At 28.3% G+C, this 23,042-nt stretch overlaps 1 protein-coding gene across 1 annotated transcript; it reads left to right on the top strand.

Annotated features, from left to right (window-relative positions):
• Window positions 1-498: 498 nt before the first annotated feature.
• LOC129969013 (cuticle protein 10.9-like) lies at window positions 499-5,252 on the top strand. The gene is made up of 3 exons (XM_056083408.1): window positions 499-651; window positions 2,084-2,137; window positions 4,672-5,252. Exons 1-3 carry the CDS (start codon window positions 646-648, stop codon window positions 5,071-5,073), a joined length of 462 nt encoding a protein of 153 aa, XP_055939383.1. The 5' UTR covers window positions 499-645; the 3' UTR covers window positions 5,074-5,252.
• The last annotated feature ends 17,790 nt before the right edge of the window (window positions 5,253-23,042 follow it).

The raw sequence follows: 23,042 nt of genomic DNA, 5'->3' as shown, positions 1-23,042 counted from the left end.
TTTTTTTTTGTCTATATCTCTTCTCAACTTCCGAAGGAACTTTCATCCAAAATAGTCCAAATGATTTAAAGATGCCATTTCTTTTCCCTTCTTGTTTGTTCTGAAGAATCTAATTCACCCCATCAAACATATTCCACCTACTGCCCATTAAGGATTCACAGAGAAAGTTAGAAATTGTATAAAAAAGAAATCCTTGTGGTGTGCGGTGTCTTGCTGTTCGACGGTTGATAATAATCCATATTGCCTGCCGCGACATGCCATGTAAATGCGAATCTAATTCCCCGCGACGCACATCTGTCATCATCAACAGCACCCGCGACGTGATCGGAAAGTGGTAAACTGACAGCACTGTCTTGAGTTTGGGGAAAAACAGAGCGTTTGGCGCATCAGTGAAAGTTTGTCTTGCGACGACCTTTTGACCTCGCCCCAAAAGGACTAAACAGAGATAGATTTTTGCGGACAAAAGGATTATTTTCATACCTCATTCGTATTCAGTTTTGCTTTTTCGTTGTTGACACAGAGACAGAACATGGGCTGGGTCGAATGGTATATATACTTAGTCAGTGGATGATACAAGCACATTGGGTCGTTTGTAGAGTCTCTTGTAGCAGCCTTAGCTAACCACATTCGCAGAAGTAAACCACCATGAAGGTAATAGTCTTCGGATTTAAGTGGCAGTTTGACTAACTTAAGGAATCCCATATTAGAACCTTATTCTTACCTCTAACTTAGAATATTCATCCTTTGTTCCATCTTAGAGAATTTAACTTTATAGTTTGAACATCATCTTCAATTCAACTGTTATTAAAAGGAGTTAATTAACTGTTTATCGTTTGTTTAATTGTTTGTGTTATTAATTCATTAAAATCAATAATTATTAATATTCGTTTATAATTTTAGATATCATAGACAAAAGCTTTGTGATGCCTTTATGGATGACTTTGTAATACGGAATTTAAAATTTCATTTTACTTTTATTATCTTCCTGATTAATTGTAAATTCAAAGTAGAAGATTGGATATAGTAAATTTTTTCATCCATTTCATTTGTAGCAATACTGAATTATCAATATTTATAGTGATTAATCTATAATATACAGTGTTCAAGTGTCTTTTATTTTGATTCAAAATATCAAACCTGTATGAGGAATAACTGACTCAAAATATTTAGCCAAACGAACTTAAAAATTCCATTCAATGTCTTTTATTTATAAATTAATTATATAACTAAATTTGTTATTTCTTATTTAATTTTTCCATTCTTCGTGCAAATTACCTTTAAATAAGAATTATAGGGTTAATAAAAATTTATTATTTTATACATTCAAGGTTTTTTTAAATATATACACCAAATTCCTTAATTAATTAACATTTTAAAAATTTACATTAGATTCAAAAATTATATGTAAATTAATTATATGTATTTACATTAGCAAAATTATATGTATAGTATTTCTAATACTATATCGTATATTATAGTATTAGAAACGTTTCCAAATTTAAATTAAGGTTTCAATGCGCAAAATAATATACGATACATAATTTGAAGTCACCAACGTTAATAATTGATTATGATTTTCTTAATTATTTCAAATGTTGATGGAGAATTTGATGCGTCATTTTTAAAAGAAGGTGCTTCTCTTGTACAATTTTTTGACAAAATATAAATTAGGGAAACCATTAATTAGGGAATTAATTAGGAAACCTTTAATTAGGGAAACCGAATGTGCTTATGCAATTTAATATTTTGATTATTCTAACTGTAATAATTTTCCCATATAATCTGACGAACAATACTATTCTGTTATGTAAAAATTATAATTTTCTGCAAATAAAAATATTCTAGTATCATTTATTAAGAAGATTAGCCTTAATTGATTGAATGAAGTAATTTTTTAATACTTAAAATAAAATCACAACCATAATTAATTAGAAATTATGCATATGATAGCTTTAAATTTAGAAATAAATAATTTGTGTTGTGGTTATTGTATCATTACTTTAAATTATTTTATCATTAATTAAAAAAAATTTCTTTTGTTACAAATTTGATATTTATAAATATTTTTTATTTATTTTTACAGTGCCTTATCCTTTTGTCTGTTCTTATTGTTGCTATCTCAGCCCAAAGAATAGTGGTAAGTAATTTACTTTAGTTAATTAACCTAAAACCCTATAGAAATATTTAAAATAAATATAAAAAATTATGTAATAATTTTTTTATTTATTTTACTTTTCAGTTTTAATAAAATTAGCATTATTTTTAAAAGAGGTTTTAGAAATTCTCTGAAGGGAATTTATTACCTAAAATTTTCTTATAATGAAAACATTTGATCCTGAAGTTATATACTTAACGCGTTCAATTAACGCACTCCTACTCGATTTTGAAATTCATTCGAGATCTTGCTGGAAAAAACTAACAATATATATTCACAGCACAGCATAAGACAATATGTATTTAGATGAAGTATATAGTTAAACATAAAGATGATTATAACATCATATGAGTTGATCTAGTTGGATATTTTCTAAGAATTAAAAAATGCTAATTTTTTTAATGGAAAAAGACGGAAACTGAAATTAATTTTCCGCTCCTATATTTATTCTTAATATTTTCATATGTGCTATAAAAAGAAATTAATGACATTATTAGTTTTTATACTGCAGTGATTAGCAAGATTTGATCACTTAGTACCAAGAATACTTATTACCATAAATGTCTTTAATATCTTAATAGTAAATAATATTTTGTTAAAGATGTGTTTATAATATAAGGATTTCATTTACAATGAATATTCAAAAAATAAAAATTGCAAAATAAACTAATTCTCCTAGAAATAAGTTTCGCCAATGTTTTTGTAATCTTTTATTAATTATAATTACAACAAATTAAAAGATAGTTTATAAATGAATCATTAAATATTTTGTCAGTATACTTTACTAAAAAGCTTTAGTTTAAAATATTAATTCATTTTAGCACTGAATAATTCATTGTAATATTAATTCTTTCAATAATCTACCTAGTATATTATCTCAGAAGTAATTTTGAATAAATCATTATAGATATTATTAAATGTTAGTTATAATAAGGGCATTTATCTTAAATAAATTAAAATATTTTTTTTAATAAGTGAACGTGTATCTGTAAATTTTCGATGCAATATTTTTTCTATTCTTTCTGTGTTTAAGAAAATAGAATGCCTCCTTTTTTTACAAAATCGTCTTATTATATTATTGAGGTGTTAAGATTTCATAGTAATATTTTATAAATAATCTTTTAAAAAAGTGACTTCCTATGGAAAAAAGAGAAAAAGTGAAAAACTTCCTATGGAATTCAAGCATAATTAAATTCTCATTTCCAAAGAAATTATTTGAAGTATCTGGAAATTTTTTAAGTAAACTGAGAAAAATATTAGATAGAAATTATACGTCTAGCAAATAAGTATAAAAGAAGTATATAATCATAGAATATAAAATCGAATTAAAAATAGTATTCCCCAAATTTCGTAAAATCTAAATAAGTATCCATATAAATATAAGTAATTTAAAAACTGTTAATTTTGCATATTATATCTAAATTCTACTTGGACTTTATTTAATTAGAAGTTATATTCATTTTTTATACATTTGTGATTATTTCAGAGTAAGGAAATATTAACTGAAAGATTTTATTAGGAAATAATGATGGACATTTTGAATGAAGTTACTATTACATAGAACTATTACATAATTGAATTTCTCTGACAAGAATGAGATTATTAAACTTAATAGCAATTAACTGTCATGCTCAAAAATAAATTTGAAGTCGAAATAGCAAATATATATTTTAATGAGATGAAAAGAAGAATAAATATTAGCTATGTACCATTTTCAATTAGTATTTTAAATTTTTTTTCATCTTCAATCCATAATCATTACACCAAAGCAAATAAAAATATTTCTATTTAGTTTTAATACATAATTTAGCAGTTACATGATCCTATTATCTTCTATTTTGATACAAATGATGACGTTACCTTAATAACATAAAGGTATATTTCCCATGATCCTTCTTGAGGGTTATTTTTAGGTTGTATGCTAGTGAGTGTCGTGTATTTTCGTGTTCGTGTTTGTTTTGTCTTTTGAAATGTGGAACTTAGAAAATAATAATTAAATAACTGTTCCTGAAACTCGCCTATTATTTTCATCTACCTCATAATGAGGTTATAAAGAGTCTCATCCCTCTATAATAATATATTGTCTTATATATAATGCGAATTAAGCCTACCTCAACACATCTCAACTATCTTATATTATCAGTTGTGACTGGAAATCACCAGCTCAAGGATTGTATTGATATACTCTAATTTAAAATGTAATCTGCAATATTATTTATAACTAAATTGTCAGTGTCATAATGGACATTATCTATTAGGATAACTAAAATTTTTAATTTCCCTCATTCTTACACTTGTATCTTTTATTAAATCTCAAAAAATTTTATGTGAAATCTAAATGCTCACATATAATTTATTTAAGACGATGGGCGCAGCAAATTGTTGGAGAGAATATAAAACAAATGAGTTCTCAGATCTTAATCCATGGTCCATTTATATTTTCGAATATATGCATAGAATGGTAATAAATTACTAATTTCAAGACACAATAACTGAAATTCTTTTTATCTGCATAGGACCAGGAGGTATATCCTCCCATCCCTTATTCCTTCAGCTATTCTGCTGACACTGAAGACGGTGGGCGCAGTGCCCACGAAGAATCTGGGGATGGTGCAGGAAGAGTCACTGGCTCCTACACTGTCCAGGGAGAGGGTGGATTCGGAAGAGTGGTGGACTACATCGCAGATGAGAACGGATTCCGAGCAACTGTTCGAACCAATGAACCAGGAACCGCCAACCAGAACCCAGCCGATGTGGTCATGGAGTCCACTGCTGACAACACCCCTCTGGCACCCGTCAGGACAGCTCCCATCGCCCCAGTTGCAAGGCCTGTTGTCCCCACTAATTCCAGGCCAGGAGTGAGGTACATCCTCGTCCCCATCACCGACCCCAGAGCACAAGGATACTACAGACGATAGTAAACTTCATCTTGAACCACATTGTTTCCCTCTATAAAATATTCTGATCTGAAATCTCTGTGTGACATGAAGATCTTTGGACTCTCCTTCATGGCACTACTGTTCTTGAACGTCTGGTTCTGCTTTCTTTTATGTTTTGTGAGTGTTTTGCTTTAATAAAAGTTAATCAATTGGTGAAATGTAGATAACTGAATTATTAGTTTCAAGGAATTTGAACGGGCATGATGGAAAATTTATTTTACTTATTTTTTTTCTCATTTAGATGTTTTTGTAATTCAAGAGACAAAATATTCACCAAAATGCAGCAAAATCTCAATGAATTTTTGGACAGTAGTAATTTCAATCGCTATTTCAAAACCAGAAACTCTTTTCACTGAGATGTAAAGAAAACAGATTGTGATTAATCTTGTCGTTTGAAAATATGAAGACATAAATATTGACAGTATTCAATTTTAAGGAAAAAACTTTAAGCATTAATATTTTTAAAATAATACCTAAGCAATTTTAATAAACAATGAACCAAGAAAGGAAAATGTCATTTCAAAAACTTTCAATTGACTAACTGAATTTCAGTGAGGCAATGTTTTTTTGTTTGTTTGTTTGTTTTAAATCAGATTGGGTGATACCACTTGAGCTAGTTGAATGAGTATTAGCATAACAAGATAAATAACATTTAATAAAAATAAGTTTTATGCATATGGATAAAAGTAAAATTTCTTCTGACTTGTTCTACTGTCACAAAAAGTTTACAAGTCGCTTTGTTAAAATTATATCTTAAAAAAATTATACAAAATGTTAAAAAAAAATTAGTTTTTTATTAAAGATTCGTGCAATAAAGCATGAAATACAAATGGATAAATATATATTCAAGAAATTCATCATTTATATAAAAAAAGATAATTTTAGAATTGATTATTTCCTTCTTTAAATGAACTAGTTCGCAAATAAATATGTTAGTGATATGTTTTAACATTTCCAGTGTCATTAGTTCTAGGCCCTGTTTTAGAATAGAATATGTGCATGTAGTTGAAGTAATAAGAAAAAAAAAAGTTGAAACAGCATAACAAATTTGAAATGTCAAGATTAAATTGAAAAGTGAATGAAATTAAATTCTTATTGAATATTTTAAATCGACATTTTATATTATTTATTAACAATTTTAAATAAAATCTAATCAATTATAAAACCTTAAATTACTTACTTAGTACATAAAACAAACACAAGAAATATGTAAAAAAATTGAATCGATTGGAAACATGACTTCTTGAAAACACATTTGCAATTTTAAAAACAAAACAAAAATTGTCTTATATCTAACTCATTGTTGAATTAGATGTGAAAAGAATTCGATAAAATTTTGTTAAATCATTATATCGAATAATGAACAAAAAGAATAGAAATATAAAGGCAATGTAATTTCATAATACTGAATTTCCAGCTGATATGTAAAATATTCGTTATTGTTTGTTTCTTATATCAAATTACGTAAAACAATGTGATCTATTTGTTTTATAAGAGAATCTTGTAAAGGTTTCAAAAAATTCCTTTGAATTTCAAAAACAACGTGCTCATTTCTCATTATTGAGTGAGATAAGAATAGAATTTGATAGATTTCTGTTAAATCATCATGTCCAATGGAAAAGAATGTCGCTGAACAAACAAAATAGAATTATAAATGTATGCATAGCAGTGTAATTTCATAATGTTGAATTTCCAGCTGATATATAAAATATTCGTTATTGGTTGCTTCTTATATCTAATTACGTGAAATAATGTGATCTGTTTGTTTTATAAGAGAATCTTATAAGGGTTTCAAAGAGATCCTTTGAATTTCAAAAAACACTTAACTTAATTTCTTAACGTGCTTTATCTAGATTCATCTACAAGTACTAACTCTGTTTACTAAAAGCTCTCATTAAGTATTTCATAACTATCTTAACTGACATGTCTCTGGAAATGACTTTGATCTTCGCCTTGACTTTGAAAAATTTCTCTGATCTAGCTCTATTTGGGGAAGTAAAAGCAAGTCTCAAAAAGAATAATACTTCCAACTGTTCACTCCAACGTGAATGTCTGCCACTACTAACACAGTTTTCGTGTCTTCTGCATACAGCTAAGAAGATCAGAGAGATAACGCCAAGGTCGATCTGAAAGGAATTTTGTACTCGACTTTCTAGAATTGAAGGCCATTTCATCAAAAAAAAGAAATGTAACATTTTACATGCAAAGCATTTCCCTTCTCAAGAATGGTGCATTTTCTTTGAATTGAGAGCACATCTCAAAACCTTGAACTTATTTTGCTGTTTTTATGCAGATTTAACCGTGAATAATATAAATAAAAATTATACTGCAGAGATGATTCTCTTAATTTATCTTTGCAAAATTCTTATTTTATAAATTACAGAAGATATCATTAGTTTATTTGTTGATATAATTAAGAAAGAGTAATACCAAGTAACTAATATGCCAAATTTGCTAATATTATTTCTATGCATTCAATAGTATTAATATTAGCATTTTATTATATATACTTTGACTTAATATTAGCATTTTTTTATATTCTACTTCATTGACTTACATGGCAAAATAATGCAAAACAGGACATATCTAACAAAGTACAATGGCTGATTGACTTTCTAATCACTGCATTTAGATGGAATTGTTTTAAGTTAATTTTTCTGTACATACATTTAAATTTATCAATAAATGAAAAATTCGTTATCATAAAAATAAATGTAAGGCAGATAATTATGAAATAATTTAATATTGCTGATGTGCAAACGAGCATTCTGTAACACTTTCATAATCACAACAACAAAGATATCATCCTCCCCGATTCGGCACACAGAGCGATCTAAATGACGGTCATAACGGCATCAGAAGATGGAAAATCGATGTCAGAGTCCTAAGAGCCTTTAACAATGATACCCCCACCAGTTGAGTATGATTTGTCATTGGAATGGTGGTAATTCGATCATATGGCATTACTATATCCATCAGCGAAATGAGAATCGGTTCTCATACACGCGCTCATGGTGCCTTCCTGGGGTTAACAATTTCATTTAGAAAAATCTATTGAAATATTTTTGAAGCATTAATAAAGTTTCCTTCGTAAAATATCTTCTATAAAACAATGCACTAAACTATTGATAGTCAATTTTTTTTCAGTCAGTGTTAAAACAGTAATTACATTTGACAAAATTGTTTCAAATAAAAAATTAGAAATTTCTAAAATTAACAATCAGACACTAAAGTTTAAGCTAAGAATCTCTAAAAATTCAATTCAAAGTAATTTTTAAAAAATAACGATCAAATGATATTTAAAAAGCTGTTTCAAATATTTGTATGCATAAAATAATTCTTTCAATTAATTTGGTGACCATCTGTGGTTCTCAATTGAAAATGTATTCTAATTTTTAAGCAAAGAACTGAGGAGGTGGAGAGAATGTGAAAATTTAGTCACCAAAAATTTTTTTAAGAAGTTCATTACAAAAATAATATTTTAAAAGCTATTTTGTTTGAAGCTAAAATAAAAGATTTGACATAATTAAAAAGGTAAGCATAGTAAAAAAAAAGATTTATTTTTAATTTTTGAGAAGGTAGGATTTTAAAATATCTTAGAATGAAGGTAAAAGTGAACACGGAAAATGGCAAGAGGCAATTATATTTGTTAACAAAATTCTATGCACAGCGCTGAAAGATGGAATAAAAAGGATAAAATAATGGAAATATATTAAAATGGAATGCAAAAAGGTAACCAAGAATATTTCGTATAAATAATTCTATATAAATATTTTTAAAACCTTTTTTCATTTTTTGAAGCATTTTGAATGGATATCTTTTTCTGCAATTTTTTAAATATTGTGCGTTGTATTTGAAATTTAAAATGTTCACAATTTATTCGTAGATAAAATATTTAATTTTCTTTCCCTCAATTTTTATAAATAGAATCCCATGCCTTCAACAATTATTCATGGTAAAAAATTTAAAATATTTTGAAATCATTATATTTTTTGTAAAGGGACTATCTAACAATTTAAAATGAAATCGAATGTTTTTAACAATTATTCATAGCAAAGATTTTTTTAATATTTTGAAACCTTTATTTTTTTATAAAAGAGCAATTTAAAATTTTCTAAAATTAAGTCATTTTGACTATTATTAATGTTAAGTAAAAATAATTTTTAGGGGGTTACATTTTCCTCTTCAAATGAATAATCTTATTTCGATATCTTGAAAACTTTCAAAAAGTCGAATGATTAGATAAAAAAAATGGGTGTAACCATTTAAATTTTTTTACATACTAGAAAAATTTGTACTGTCCCAAATTAATCCAAGTATAATCTTCAGAAAATCAGAAACTAAAGCAAACAAGATTTGTTTTTCAAAAAAAAAGAGAAGTTCTCAAACAAATGGAGGAAAGTTAAAAATTTTTTTGCTTGTTGCCAAATATCAAATGTAAGCAGAAAACGGAACTAATTTCTTAAATTTTACAATCACATAATTTTAAATTAGATATGATTATCATGACTGTAGTTTTTTTCTGTCAATAAAAGATAAAAAATATTTCAGAAACATTGAAAGGTTGACTGAAAGACAGTGATTTCTATTTATACATGCGATCTCACACATTTCTATTCACACATGTTTGCAAACGTATAATATGAAAGGATAAATACGACATTTTTGTGTTTGAATAGCTGGCATAGTTATAGATAAAATATATGGCTAAATGAGCAATTTCAGCTACTTTTTTACTTTATATATTTATTAAAAGTTCCGAATTCATCATGAAATATTATCTGCCTGCTTATTTTTGAAAAGTTATCTCATTTTGCTAAAGAATCTAGTAGTTTTTTTCGGTCTTGCTTTTAATTTTAAATGGTTGGAAAGTATATATAACTTGATGCATCCAATAGATGTTTGATTACATTTTTTTTTTTTTTTTACTCTTCAATTTTCAAAAGTATTTTAAAATATTTATTAGGAACATAAAATCATATTACCAATGAAATCTGTTTCTGGAACGTATTAAATAATTTATTATTCAGTTTATCGACAATTCTAGAACGCAAATGCTCTACAGGGGAATTTACTAATAAATGCAAAATGCATCATAATCTCTTCAACAAAATGTGCCCGCTGTTTCCTGAATAATAATTCAAATAACCAATCTCGTTTAAGATTCATTTGTAGTCTCCAAAATGATGCAAAAGATACCCACCATGGCGAGGTATTTTTAAGTGACCTTCCTACAACCAACTCGTCCATCAAAAATTCCTAAAAAGCACCAAATAGGGAGACAAAATCTCTCTCAGAAATATTCATATCTAGGTGAACAAGAATTGCAAAAAAAATCTTTTAAAAATCTTCGTCTGTGTCATCCTATCAGCTAAATCATTCTTCAAGGATATTCTAGCAGCTTTTTTTTAAATGAGGGTGATATATTTTCAACATTTGGAATTTACAAATGAATCTCATAAGTCTCAAAGAACTGGATTTTCCGTTACTTGGGAATGAAATAAAAACCAGCGATGTTCACGTGAAATACGGTTCTTTCAAGGTCTCACAGAAGGATGGGGATTATTTCCAACCCATTCAGTTCAGTATTCTATATTCATAAGCACGTCTTGAATTTTTTTCTAATAATTATTCAGATAACAGTTACAATCTTACGAATAAAACAGGAATTATGCACATTCTTATGGGAAAAATTTCAATCTATCATTCAGAGTTTACACAATATGACATTTCTCAAGTTATAAATATGAGAAGTTTTTGAAATATGTACTGAAATATGCATTTTAAAATTTTAAATTTTATCAGCATTTTCAGTACAGCATTTTCCCGCAATCAATCTATTCATAATTTTTAATGGTTTTCTGGAGTGAAATACAAATGGAAATATATGATTAGTTAATTCTTCTCAAATATGTAGCCAGAAAAACAGTAAAATTTTATTTTAAATGTATAACAAAATATTTACAGAGAATGTAATATTATCGAAGTAAATAAAAATATCAATTACATGATAAAAATATAAATAAAAATTTATTAGAACTAAAAGAAATAAAAAATAACCAAATAAAGTAAGAACAAAAATAATAATGATAGATAAATAACAAATATTGGGCTTAACATATATGCAAAGTTATTTCATTCTAGTAAAGCCTTATTTTAAATCCATGACAAAGCAGAGAATGTAATGTCCTCAAAGCTAATAAAAATATTATTTAATGATAAAAATAAAAACTTTATAAAAACAAAGTGAAATAAAAAATGAACCAAATAAAATAAGAACAAAATAATAATGATAAGTAAATAACAAATATTGAGGAACAACAAATATACAAAGTTAATTTTTTTTATTCTCATAAATATTTCTTACGTTTAAGCAACATCAATTATTTATTTGCAATAGAGTCTGAAAATTTATCTATCAATTTCTGCTGATAAAAATCTTGTACACATTCATCCAATAATTTTAAATACCCTTCCCGAGTTGATGGTAGGTATCAAATCTATATTTCTTTCGGCTAGTTGTCATCTATCAACAAATATAAAATACAATCACAATTGCCCTCCTCTTTTGCTTGAGTCTGATTACATCTCAACATACTGCAATTCTAAAAAGAATATATTTTTTATTTTGCTTTTTTTGATTAACTCCTTCTGTCTCATAATAATGATGGCAAGTTAAATTTTAAATCGGAATTATTGGTGAATGCAGAATTGATAAATGCAGCTATGAAGTATTGCGAAGCCTTCAATCAAAATTGATGTCCTTTGTTTTGGCACAACTTTCAATTTTTAGATTTAACTCATTATTATGATAAATATTTTTTCATGGCTGTATATATATTTTTCAGTTTCATCCACTGGTAGAAATCAATTGCTTTATATCAATGCATATCAACCTATTGTAAAAGTAAAATAAAAAAAAGTTTTCAACTAAAGATCGAGTTGCTGTTGTCCAGTTCTTGAAACATAAAAAGACAAAAAGCTACAGTTTCGTTGACTGCAAACACATTTAAGAGAAATAGAATTATCATATCAAGAATTCGGTAAATGCTTCAGAAAAAAAATCTCAAACTGAATTTTACGCTTATGCTGATCCTTTGGAAAAACAAAACAGCAGACGTTGATGCAAAGATCATAGAAAACTTGAAAAGCTTGAACATATACTTCTTGGTAGAAGAAGCACTATAAGATCAGTAACTTACGATATTGAAGTATCCAAATCTACGTCATTCCTAATTTTGACACCAGTAGGAATGATGTTCCTGGAATTTTTTAACATACTCCCTAACAAATGTGTTATACCAGAAAACGCCTTGCATAACATTCTAGTCCAATAGTTATGGAAGATTACTCCTTGGCTCGAATTTAACATTTTTACTTCATCTATCATGTTATCCTTGGCGATGAAACTCTGGCATGCGTTAATAGTACCCAAAAATCTAATCTGTGCTTTATACACGTTTTACGCAACTAACAGAATAAAAATTTGTTAAAAAGTTATACTTGAAGTCACAAAATCCCATACCAAATTTAATATATTTAACTCATTCAGTTTTTGAGATATCACGTTTATATGTTTCTGAAAGAAAAGACCGACAGACGGTCAATTTCTCATTGGATTTGGCTCAAAAGTTGACAGGTGCCTATATCATAGATGTTAAATGTGTGTATAATTTCGTAATTATCTGGTATATTTGAACAGCAGGACAGAAAGACTTCCTCTGAAAGGATTTTGCACAAAATTTGTTAGAAATCTACAAATATAGTTTAAAGACAGTATCCTAAATTTTATCCGTCTAGCTCAAAGCGTTATTGAGTTATCTTTGTTACAGACAGATAGACATTTTCCAAAAAATGTGTTTTTCGAACTCAGGTAGGTCTAAAACTGGGAGATGCGTCAAAATCTCGAGTTCGAATTTTTCGACAAATTCTATACTTTCTCAATACTACGCTTACGAGGAAGTAAAAAGGAAAATCCTTAAAACTTCATTGCACCATCAAACCATTTTTTACTTACAGCAAGAAAGCAAAGCTGGATAATCACTTGTACCTACCAGTTTAAAACACAATAACAAAATTATTGCAAAATTCAGAAACTATCTGAAAACTCAAAATAAAAATTAAGAATGATATTTTTAATTTATTCCTCAGTTTATTTTTATAATACATGTTACGTTCTTTTGTTTATAATAAATGTTTGTTCTTTTGTTGCAATTATTCTGGGACAAAATAAATACATCAACAGCTGCTATTATTGTAGGTAAGAAGGAGTACAATTTTTACTGACTCTCTTATGGTTGCTCGTTCTCTTTTTGATATATTGTAAATAAAAGTGCCAAATTAAATCAATTATAATACAAATTACGATTTACTTTACGCCAAGTGTTCGCTTACAGGTATCTTAATGAATGCATAACTGAAAAATAAAACAGTTATTTGTTTGGTGCCTGAATATTTTTGCCTCGCATCAACAAACATTCACTTAAATCGACATTATAAAGGAATTTATAAAATTTGATTCAGATTTTTAAAAAATTAAAAAATTCTACAAAATTGAATAAAAATTGTTATTATTTCACAAATTGTTATCATTCGATAAACATTTGATAAACAAAAAATTTCAAAATGATTAAATGAGAATTTTATCCTGGCAACAAACCATTCTGATAATCGAAAAGATCATGCCAATGCAGATTATAATATTTAACATTAATGTATCGATTAATATAGTATATAAACATGTGAAATGATCAAAATTATTTTTGCAAAATAATCTTTGCAGGCGTTCTAAAGAGGTATCGAAGCACAAGTCACTGACAAGTGTAAGTTTCCAAAAAGTGATGCATTACGTCAACAGCAAAGAGAATGTTAATTAGCTTCAAGATCATTTTTGTAAGCTAGGAAAAGCTAGAACCTACATGCTGAATGTTAATTAGCTGAGTATATATATATATATATATATATATATATATATATATATATATAGATAGATAGATAGATAGATAGATAGATAGATAGATAGATAGATATAGATATAGATATAGATATAGATATAGATATAGATATAGATATAGATATAGATATATAGATATATAAATATATAGATATAGATATATATATATATGTCTTTCAGCTAAATTCTCTAATTCATCGGAAGGGGAAAAACATAAAAATTCTCTCGTCTCTTAAAATATTACTTTCAATGAAATGTTTACTGGATTAACCGCTTTGAAATTTTTCTATGTTGAAAAAAAAAACTGAGAATCTTTAAAAAATTCATTTTATTAAAAACATTTATATAATTCAATTGTTTCATAGTCTATTTTTTATGCTTCCTTTTTTAAAAAAAAGATTTTCCAAGGAACTCAAACATTATGCCACCTTTTGACAAACATTTTTTTGATCTACAACTTTTAGTGAAAGACATTATCATTCGCAGACAATCAGATTGTCTGTAATTTGTGTACCCCTTTCTACTAGTAATTTTAATTGCATTTCATAACTAATACTTAACATACTTCATCTTAGGACCAATTAAAATATTCTGAAATTTTCGTAAGTGACAAATGGTTTATCATCATTATTTTGTTTATGGGAAAATGTTAGGATATGATACTCTATCCTATGAAAGAATGTATTACCTACTCAAAATTTTTCTATTCAGTGACTTTAGTTTAATTGCCGTGCTTATTACATCAAGTTTATTAAGTTTAATTTTAATAATATTTATGTTAACTTAAAGTCAGAAAAAGTATATTTGAGGTTTGACTACGATTCAGCACTAATAAATAAGTGCAATAACTAAAAATGAATGCAATATTTTCTAATTAAAATATAAATATGACATATTTTATTGGACGGTGATACAGCACAAGACTTAAAAGAATCCCGCTTTTTTACGACCATATTTGTAAAATTACTTCTTATCGACATAATTTATTAAATTTTTCGCACAGATATGCTATCTTGACACTAACTAGAAACCGCTGAATTTCTACTTGCAAAATCGTTGCTTTTTAGTGAATATATTTTCATAACCATAGACGGTAAAATAAATAAATTCTTTTTAAATATTATAAAAAAGTTTCATGCCGTTATATTACGGATAAGTCGTGAAATGATGAGAAATACAACGAAAAAAAGTATTTCTCATCAACGAAAAAAGTATAAAATTATCATTTCTCATTGAATTACAACATATCGATGCATTGAAAGCAGAAAAGTTATTTAGGTCTAAAAATATATCGATTTCATTTGTTTGTTTCTTTATTTACGGTAATTTATTACAAAATTAAGCTACGAAATTAGAATATATTTGTTAGCAAAGAACACAGAATTACTTTAAGAATACAGAATGTAACAAAGATTAAGAAACTTTAAAAAAATACTTTAACTGTTAAAAACATTAGTAATTGTTTTATATCTGTTCATGGCATTTTAATCCTATATTTTCTCTTACATAGCATTTCCATCATACCTGTATGATACTAGGAAATTTGTATTGTGGCAGAACTCAGATATAAAATCATTTACAAGCAACAGCGTCATTTTCCAACTGGATTCATACAAACGTTTTGCGATGTTTCTGGTTAGCTCTAAGCGTAGATTCTGAGATTTCGAACATGGTTGATCTTTAAACAATTAGACTGATCAATTCCAATAGGTCACCACACCAGAATGCTACAAAACATGTATTCAAATTTATGCAAAATACAATCTAGTGTCTTTTTATCATTAATTTTAAGATTTTTTTTTATTTTTTTTTAAAATTCATTTGTTTATCTATATTGTCCAGTTCTTTTACCGAAATTAATTTTACTCTGAAAATGCAGCTGCAAAAAGAGAAAGAAATCGAGGGAAAAAAGCACGCCGTTTTGTCAGCTCTCGTAATAATCGCTACTTAATACATAGAGGGATAGTTTTTCTTCGTTCTTGCCCCGACTCTCGGCAGCCATAAAAAATCGGAGTGCACCTTACTCTGAAGAGCTTGTGGGTTCTCATATAAAATTTATTGCCATTTTATTTATTTATTTCAGAAAAAGTGAGAGAAGTTCCAGAATTTTTTTGCTTGAACAAATTTTTGCCTTTCTCTCTCTTTTTCATTCACACACACACACACACACACACACACACACACACACACACACACACACACACACACACACACAGATATACACATTCTGTGGGGGGACGTACTATCGTATCGTACCCACTCGCTGTCAGTAAACTGGTAACTGATGTAATTCGATAATGCATTTGGTTTACAACATGTGTGGGAAAGGAGTTCGAAGCCAATAGAGCTTAATAGATCGATGTCCGAGGAATGTAGTTCAAAAACTTCTAAATCCTTATTAGACAAATATTTCAAATTATTTCCAAACTTAGGACAGCCGGTCAGAAAAAAGAATTCCCATTTCAAAATACAAAGTGTTTTAAAGCTGAAAAAGAATTCTACGCCACACTTATACAGTGACTCCTACACTAAACCTACCTTTAAAAAGGCGCATCCTTATTATTGGAATGTAATAGGATAATCTAAACATATTGAATTCTAATTCTACTTCAATTTGAATTTTACTCTGTTCCTCTTGAATCACCTATTAATATAATTTTAAAATATCGTCTGTGTAAAAGGAATTTATTTTGTATAGTTTAAAGACAAGACAACAAATTGTAATTTTTTTTTTTTTTAACTTTTGAGTTGTTTTCATTAGTTGCATGCAGCTGTATTTTGTGTCCGCATCAATCATGAATAAATAATTTTTAAGAAAATAATTCCCCTCTATACTTGCATGCTGCTCAGCGTATCTAGTAAGAAAAAAAATCTTAGTATCAGATTTTTTTTTAAATTTAAGTAAATTATTTTACTTATTCTTATAAAATTATTAAAATTTCACCAATCAATGTTATTTTATTATTTCTTTAAATTTCACAGTTTATTTACTCATTATATAAAATTTATTTAAGTTATTAAATATTATGAATGAATCAATCGTCAATTTTAATTTAAAATGAGATTAGTGAAACTGAGTGAGAATTTAATTTAAGTTTTGTGGCTGTTCCAAATGAGTGAAGTTCCGCTCGTTTCATGATTTTGTATTATTTGACTATAAAAACATGATTTGCTTTAATATATATAAGATAATTTTGTAGAAATATAAATTATCGTTATATCTCTGCAAAATTCTCTTCATTAATTATGAAAAAATAATTAAAATAGATGAGATATAATAATTTTTTTGTTTATTTGTTGAATGCCATAAACACGGTAATGATGAATGAAAAAATATTTTCAATTTCCATGCTAAAATCAAAAAGAAAAAAAAACACTTAAGGCCTTAAAAGAATATAAATAGAAATATTTTGATTTTCAATATTCTACTACAACATATATTGAAAATATGATAGAATAAATGTTATTTATCTAAATATTAATAGAATTTGAATGCAAAAAAAATGTGAAAATATGATATATTTCGAAATTAAACTCGTTAAACTAAACTTCCCCTAATTGTAATGTATATAAGTTTTAGTATTAGAAGTAAATTAAAAGAAAAATATATGAAACTAAATTATCAGTGTAATCAAAATCATAAAATGAATAAAAATTTATTTTTATATATTAAATTTCTGTTCGCAGAATTTAATTAAAATCTATTAGTAAAATAATATAAATAAACAAAAGAAAATGCAAGGTAGGCAAAATCTAATTACACTAATAAGGTACTAATAAATACAAACTGCTGAAATTGATGCATCTAGTAGGTGCTTAATCCCATAATTGTACCGAAAGATAAACAAAATTTGTTCTAAAAAGGCTAAAACATCTTCACAATTCTTTAGGATAGCACTGAAGTGGAATATTTTGATAGTAAAAATAAGAAGTCTTAACATGAACGTTTACACATGCTTAAAGTTTTTTTTTTTTGTACTAATACTTAAAAAATGTTGAATCCAACAGATCTCAGTTTTGAATACAAATGGCTGAAAGTTTACTATTTGTTTTGTTTTTTAATTAGCAGGAATTGTGTTCGTTTCCTAATTACATTACTAAGAGAAAAAAAATTAAAACTGGAAATAATCACTGAGAAAGATATGAGCATATATTAATTTTAAATTCCACTTTTTACGCCGGTCTCATTTCAAAATCAATCAAATGAATGGAGAATTTAAAAATGTTCTGTTTTCGATTGCTCTATTGCACGATTTTTTATTAACTTAAAAAAATATGTTGTACTTAAATCTATCTTTCGATCAGGCAGATAGAAAAAAAATTTAAGATTTGGGTTTGAAAATATTAAATATAGTGTTTGGTGGTGGTATAGGGTATATTGACATCATAATAGGGTTTAAAAATATCAATGTATAGTGTATGGTGGTGTTATGATGATGATAAAATGTAAATGCATGACTATGACTTCCAAATTTTCAATTCAAGGTGTTTATTGCTATGAAACACCATCACCCAAACATGGAATTCCCTAAAATTGGAATATATGTCACAACCACAAAAAAAATTAACCCTTTTGACGTGGCATGCGAAAAAGTTACGTCACATACAACCACAAATAATAAACCAGTACTGTGATTTAAGTCAAATAGCACTCACAAGCAAATCCCGCTCAGGAAAATGTATTGTATTATTAATAAACCACCATTGTTATACCTTTCTTGTCAGTGATAGTAACTGAGAACTTGCATCGTCAAGCAGTTTATCAATTCTGTGCTTGAAGTGTCTTTTAGGGAAGAATACTTTTTTTATAATCAAATGAAATCATTCCACCTTGGAGCTCTTCCGTTTGCTCAATTTTATAGCAAACCACCAGACAGTGATAGTTTCAGGATTGTCATCATTGGCCCATATATCAACTCCTCTCTCATAGGATGTATTTACTCATCAATGGGATGTAGTAAACAGAGTCACACTACCATTGCTATATCTTCCCGATTTTTCATAACAATTCACAGATCCACTTCTTTAAACTCTTCGAAAATTTTTTTTTAAAAAAAGCAAAGTGAAATCTCCTATGACAGTTTAACTCCTAATCGCAGATTAACCTATATACAGTGGTGGCCAAAAGTGTGGACATTTTTTGAAAGTTTCATGTTTTTCAACTTTGCGTGCTTGTAGAATATATTAATTTTCACTTAAATACAAATGTTTATATATCAAATTGAAGGTAATTTATTGTAAAATTTAATAACAAAAACAGTATTACAATATCTGTATTACAAAAAAAAGTTACGCTCATTTTAGTAAGATCTATCTTAGATTTGCATTTTTTTAAAGTGATACTTACACAACCAATACTTAGTAGGATAACCCTTATTTTTTAAGACAGCTTCACAGCGTCTTTTCATCGAAGGAACGAGTGTTTGGAGTTCAACTTTCGTAATCACATGGTGTCAAGAATCAATTATAGATTCAATAAGTTGTCTTTTATTGGAGGGACGTTTTTTTCGTACAAGAATTTTCAAACGTTGCCGCAAATTTTCGATTGGATTGATATTAGGACTGTTTCCTGGCAATGGTAATACATCTATGCCTTTATTTTGAAACCATGCTTTGCATACTTTTGCTGTGTGGCATGGAGCTGAATTCTGCTGAAAAATAAATGGTGATTTGTTGGGGAAGAAATCCCTGATGGAAAGTATCAACTTTGGTTCCAGGACAGTTTCGATGTATTTTTTGGCATTCAGGATGCCATCAATCACTTGAATTCGGCCCACACTATCTGCAGAAATACATGCCCAAATCATGGCATTTGTTGTAGTTTTTACAGTTGCTTCAATGCAATCAGGATGAAGTCCTTCACCTACTCTACGTCTCACATATTTTCTACCATCACTACCAAAGAGCGATATTTTAGTCTCATGGCTCCAGATTACTTGCTTTCATTGATTTTCTGACCATTTAATGTGTTCTTTTCACTTAACTCGTTTTTCGCGTTGCTTTTGATATAATTATGGTTTTTTCCTTGGAATTCTAGCTTGTAGTCTAAATCCTGATAACCTTCTACTTATTGTTCTTGAACTTACTGCAATACCCGCTGCATTCATTTAACATCTAATGGCATCTGATGAAATTTTTCTATCTTGAAGGCATAGCCGTTTAATTTTTCTATCGGCAGTAGCACTTGTGCACTTTTTTCGGCCTGATTTGGCCTTATTTTCCACTGATTTCGTTTTTTCATAACGTAAACAGAACTTTCGTGCACCAGAACAAGTCACTGAACCACCAACTTGTCTTGCAATTTCAGCATAAGAGAGGACAATTTCTCTCAATATGACAATTCGGCTTCTTTTTGTAGATGTCCAATCAGTTCTTCTTGTTGGTGACATTGTTTAAAATTAGTTTAATTAGAAAAAAGGACTTAAAATATTCAAAAACAGCAATACTCTATTTAATTGTACTTGTATGCATCATTCCGCAAAATATTTCCACAACAATAACTATTTTACATACCAAATAACCTAAACTATAATTACAGACATTTGATGGGGTCCTCAGAACAGTGTTTGTGATTGGCTAGTACGCTTTTATTGCAAAACACGTCATTATTCAAAACGATTTGTGTTTGTTTGTTCTACTAAAATGAGCGTAACTTTTTTTGTAATACAGATATTATAATACTGTTATTTTTATTAAATTCTACAATAAATTACCTTCAATTTGATATATAAACATTTGGATTTAAGTGAAAATTAATATATTCTACAAGCACGCAAAGTTGAAAAACATGAAACTTTCAAAAAATGTCCACACTTTTGGCCACCACTGTAGTTACAGGAAATTCAATTTCTTTTCACGAAGCACAGTAAATTGTAATACAAGAGGGATTTAAGCTATTCAAAAAAGAGAGAGAGAGAGAGAGTGTGAGAGTAGGAAATCATAACTCAAAACTGTCAATGCAAAAAAGGACTTTTCCTTTCTCCGGACACACGAAACGTAGTAGAACTTTTTTGAAGGTGAACTGCTCTTTATTACAGGTTACAATTAAAATCATTTTTGTACATAAAACGCTAATGTACATATCACAGAAATCGCTGTTATTATTTATTGTTGAATGGCAACAGTCAAATACAAATAAATCTCTAAATGAATGTTTCAAACTGTTTCACTGGATATTTTTACAGATGTATTTAATTCAGTCCTTTGCTAATTACTGGAACCGCAAAATGTTATTAGAAATGCTTGTAAAGGGCTGGCATTCCTTTTAGACAGAGGAAGCTAGATGCAAAAGAAATGAAGGAATAGGCACTAAACAGAAAGTTTATCAAGCGCTAACAAAATAGACTTAGCCGTCGCCAGATGGGTAATCGTTATGACTAAACTATTCCATATTAATCGTTTATAAAGTAAATAATCTGGGAGAACAAGCTGGTATCCAATAGCGGCTAGCTCGTTAATATAATACTAAAAGAAAAAGAAAGTGGTTGATCCTGAAAGAGAAGAGTTTTTTTTCCAAATAATCATAACTTATTCAAAGGAAGTCTTTTCTCTATGTATGATGTTGCATAAGAGACAAAGTCATTATAAATTGTCAGGAGATATCCAAGCCATTATTGTAGGCATCAAAAAGGGAGAGTGAAAAAGTAAAAGGACATTTGAGAAAATGTGTATTTATTCTAATGATAAAAAAACCTGAAACATACATTATTTTTCTACATAACCACCCAGGACTTCAACACAATTTTCTCAATCCGTCACAATTTTTTTTATTAAGTTGGGGTTAAGTTGGGTTGGAATTTTTCGGTTGTATCTGTAACCAATTTTGCACCACATGAATAACTTCTTCATCAGTTGCAAATCCTCTTCCCATTAGCACTTTCTTTAATGATCCAAACATGCTAAAATCGCTTAGAGCCAGGTATGGACTGTATGGTGGGTGTTCCAACACTTTAACCATAAACTCCTTTATTGTTTCGGCTGTCCGTTGAAGGTCCGTTCGTTGTGGTCAAGCTTTATATTGTAGCAAGACGATACCTTTTGGTGGTTTTCCATTACGTTTGCATCTGATTGCAGATTTCAATTTAATCTAATTTAGTTCAATTTAGTCTAATACCCTCAATGACTTTCAAACTGCCCTCAGTGGTTGACGTCGATGACCTATCCGATCTGTCGTCATCACATAAAGAAGTGCTTCCCCGTTTGAAGCACTCTATACATTCGTAGATCTTGCTAATTCTTTCCGCAAACAAAAAGGGAATTATTGCCCTTATTTCCTCCTTGGGGCAAAGTGACTATGGAGCTGCCATATCTAACGGTCTGCTATAATCCAATGACTAACGCTGGAAAAAGAGCGACACGTTGCATAGAAGAGTTCTTGACTGTACGAATTCAGTGCTGGATACGAGAAGTGTTATAAAACTCTGGAAAGAGAAATTGCAAAAGTCCCTTTATTATTATTTTGTACTTTCCCTCTTATTATTGGAAAATAATTATTAAAATTAATTGGATAATTTTAAGGAGGTTTTAACCATCAAGCCATCATTACTCAATAAGCGGAGTGTCACTATAATGTTTAATATTCCAATGTTCAGCCACGTACACAATGATTGAGTCAACAAAATCGTAATGGTATTGAAAGAGAAATTTTCGTTCTCCTTCTTTCGTTCTTCCTCCTTTGCTCTGATATCTGTATAACATATTTTCATGATAGTAAGTATTTCTATTATGAACAAGATTTAAAAACCGTATTTGATGCATGTTTTGAATCAAAACTGAAAATTCTTCCAAAGAAATATTGAAGAGCTACACGAGTTATGGGAAAATATTTAATGTAAATTAAAGATATTATATTTAACTAGTTTTGCATATCAATTAAATTTTCGATTAGAAAATGTCTATCTTAATTCTTTATAACTACTAGCTTAACACAGTATTTTTAATATGCACTTTACTTATTGAGAATCATACAAAAGCAGTTTTTTGATATTTGATTTTT

This window comes from Argiope bruennichi, chromosome 5 (assembly GCF_947563725.1).
Source record: "Argiope bruennichi chromosome 5, qqArgBrue1.1, whole genome shotgun sequence".
Lineage (NCBI taxonomy): Eukaryota > Metazoa > Arthropoda > Arachnida > Araneae > Araneidae > Argiope > Argiope bruennichi.
The sequence above is the reverse complement of the archived record's forward strand: the minus strand, read 5'-3'. Positions and strand labels throughout refer to the sequence as shown.

Bases quoted from the DNA above. Each gene is read 5' to 3' on its own strand.
- LOC129969013 (XM_056083408.1), top strand. The intron at 2,138-4,671 runs GTAAGTAATTTA...TTATCTGCATAG, and splicing joins TCTCAGCCCAAAGAATAGTG to GACCAGGAGGTATATCCTCC.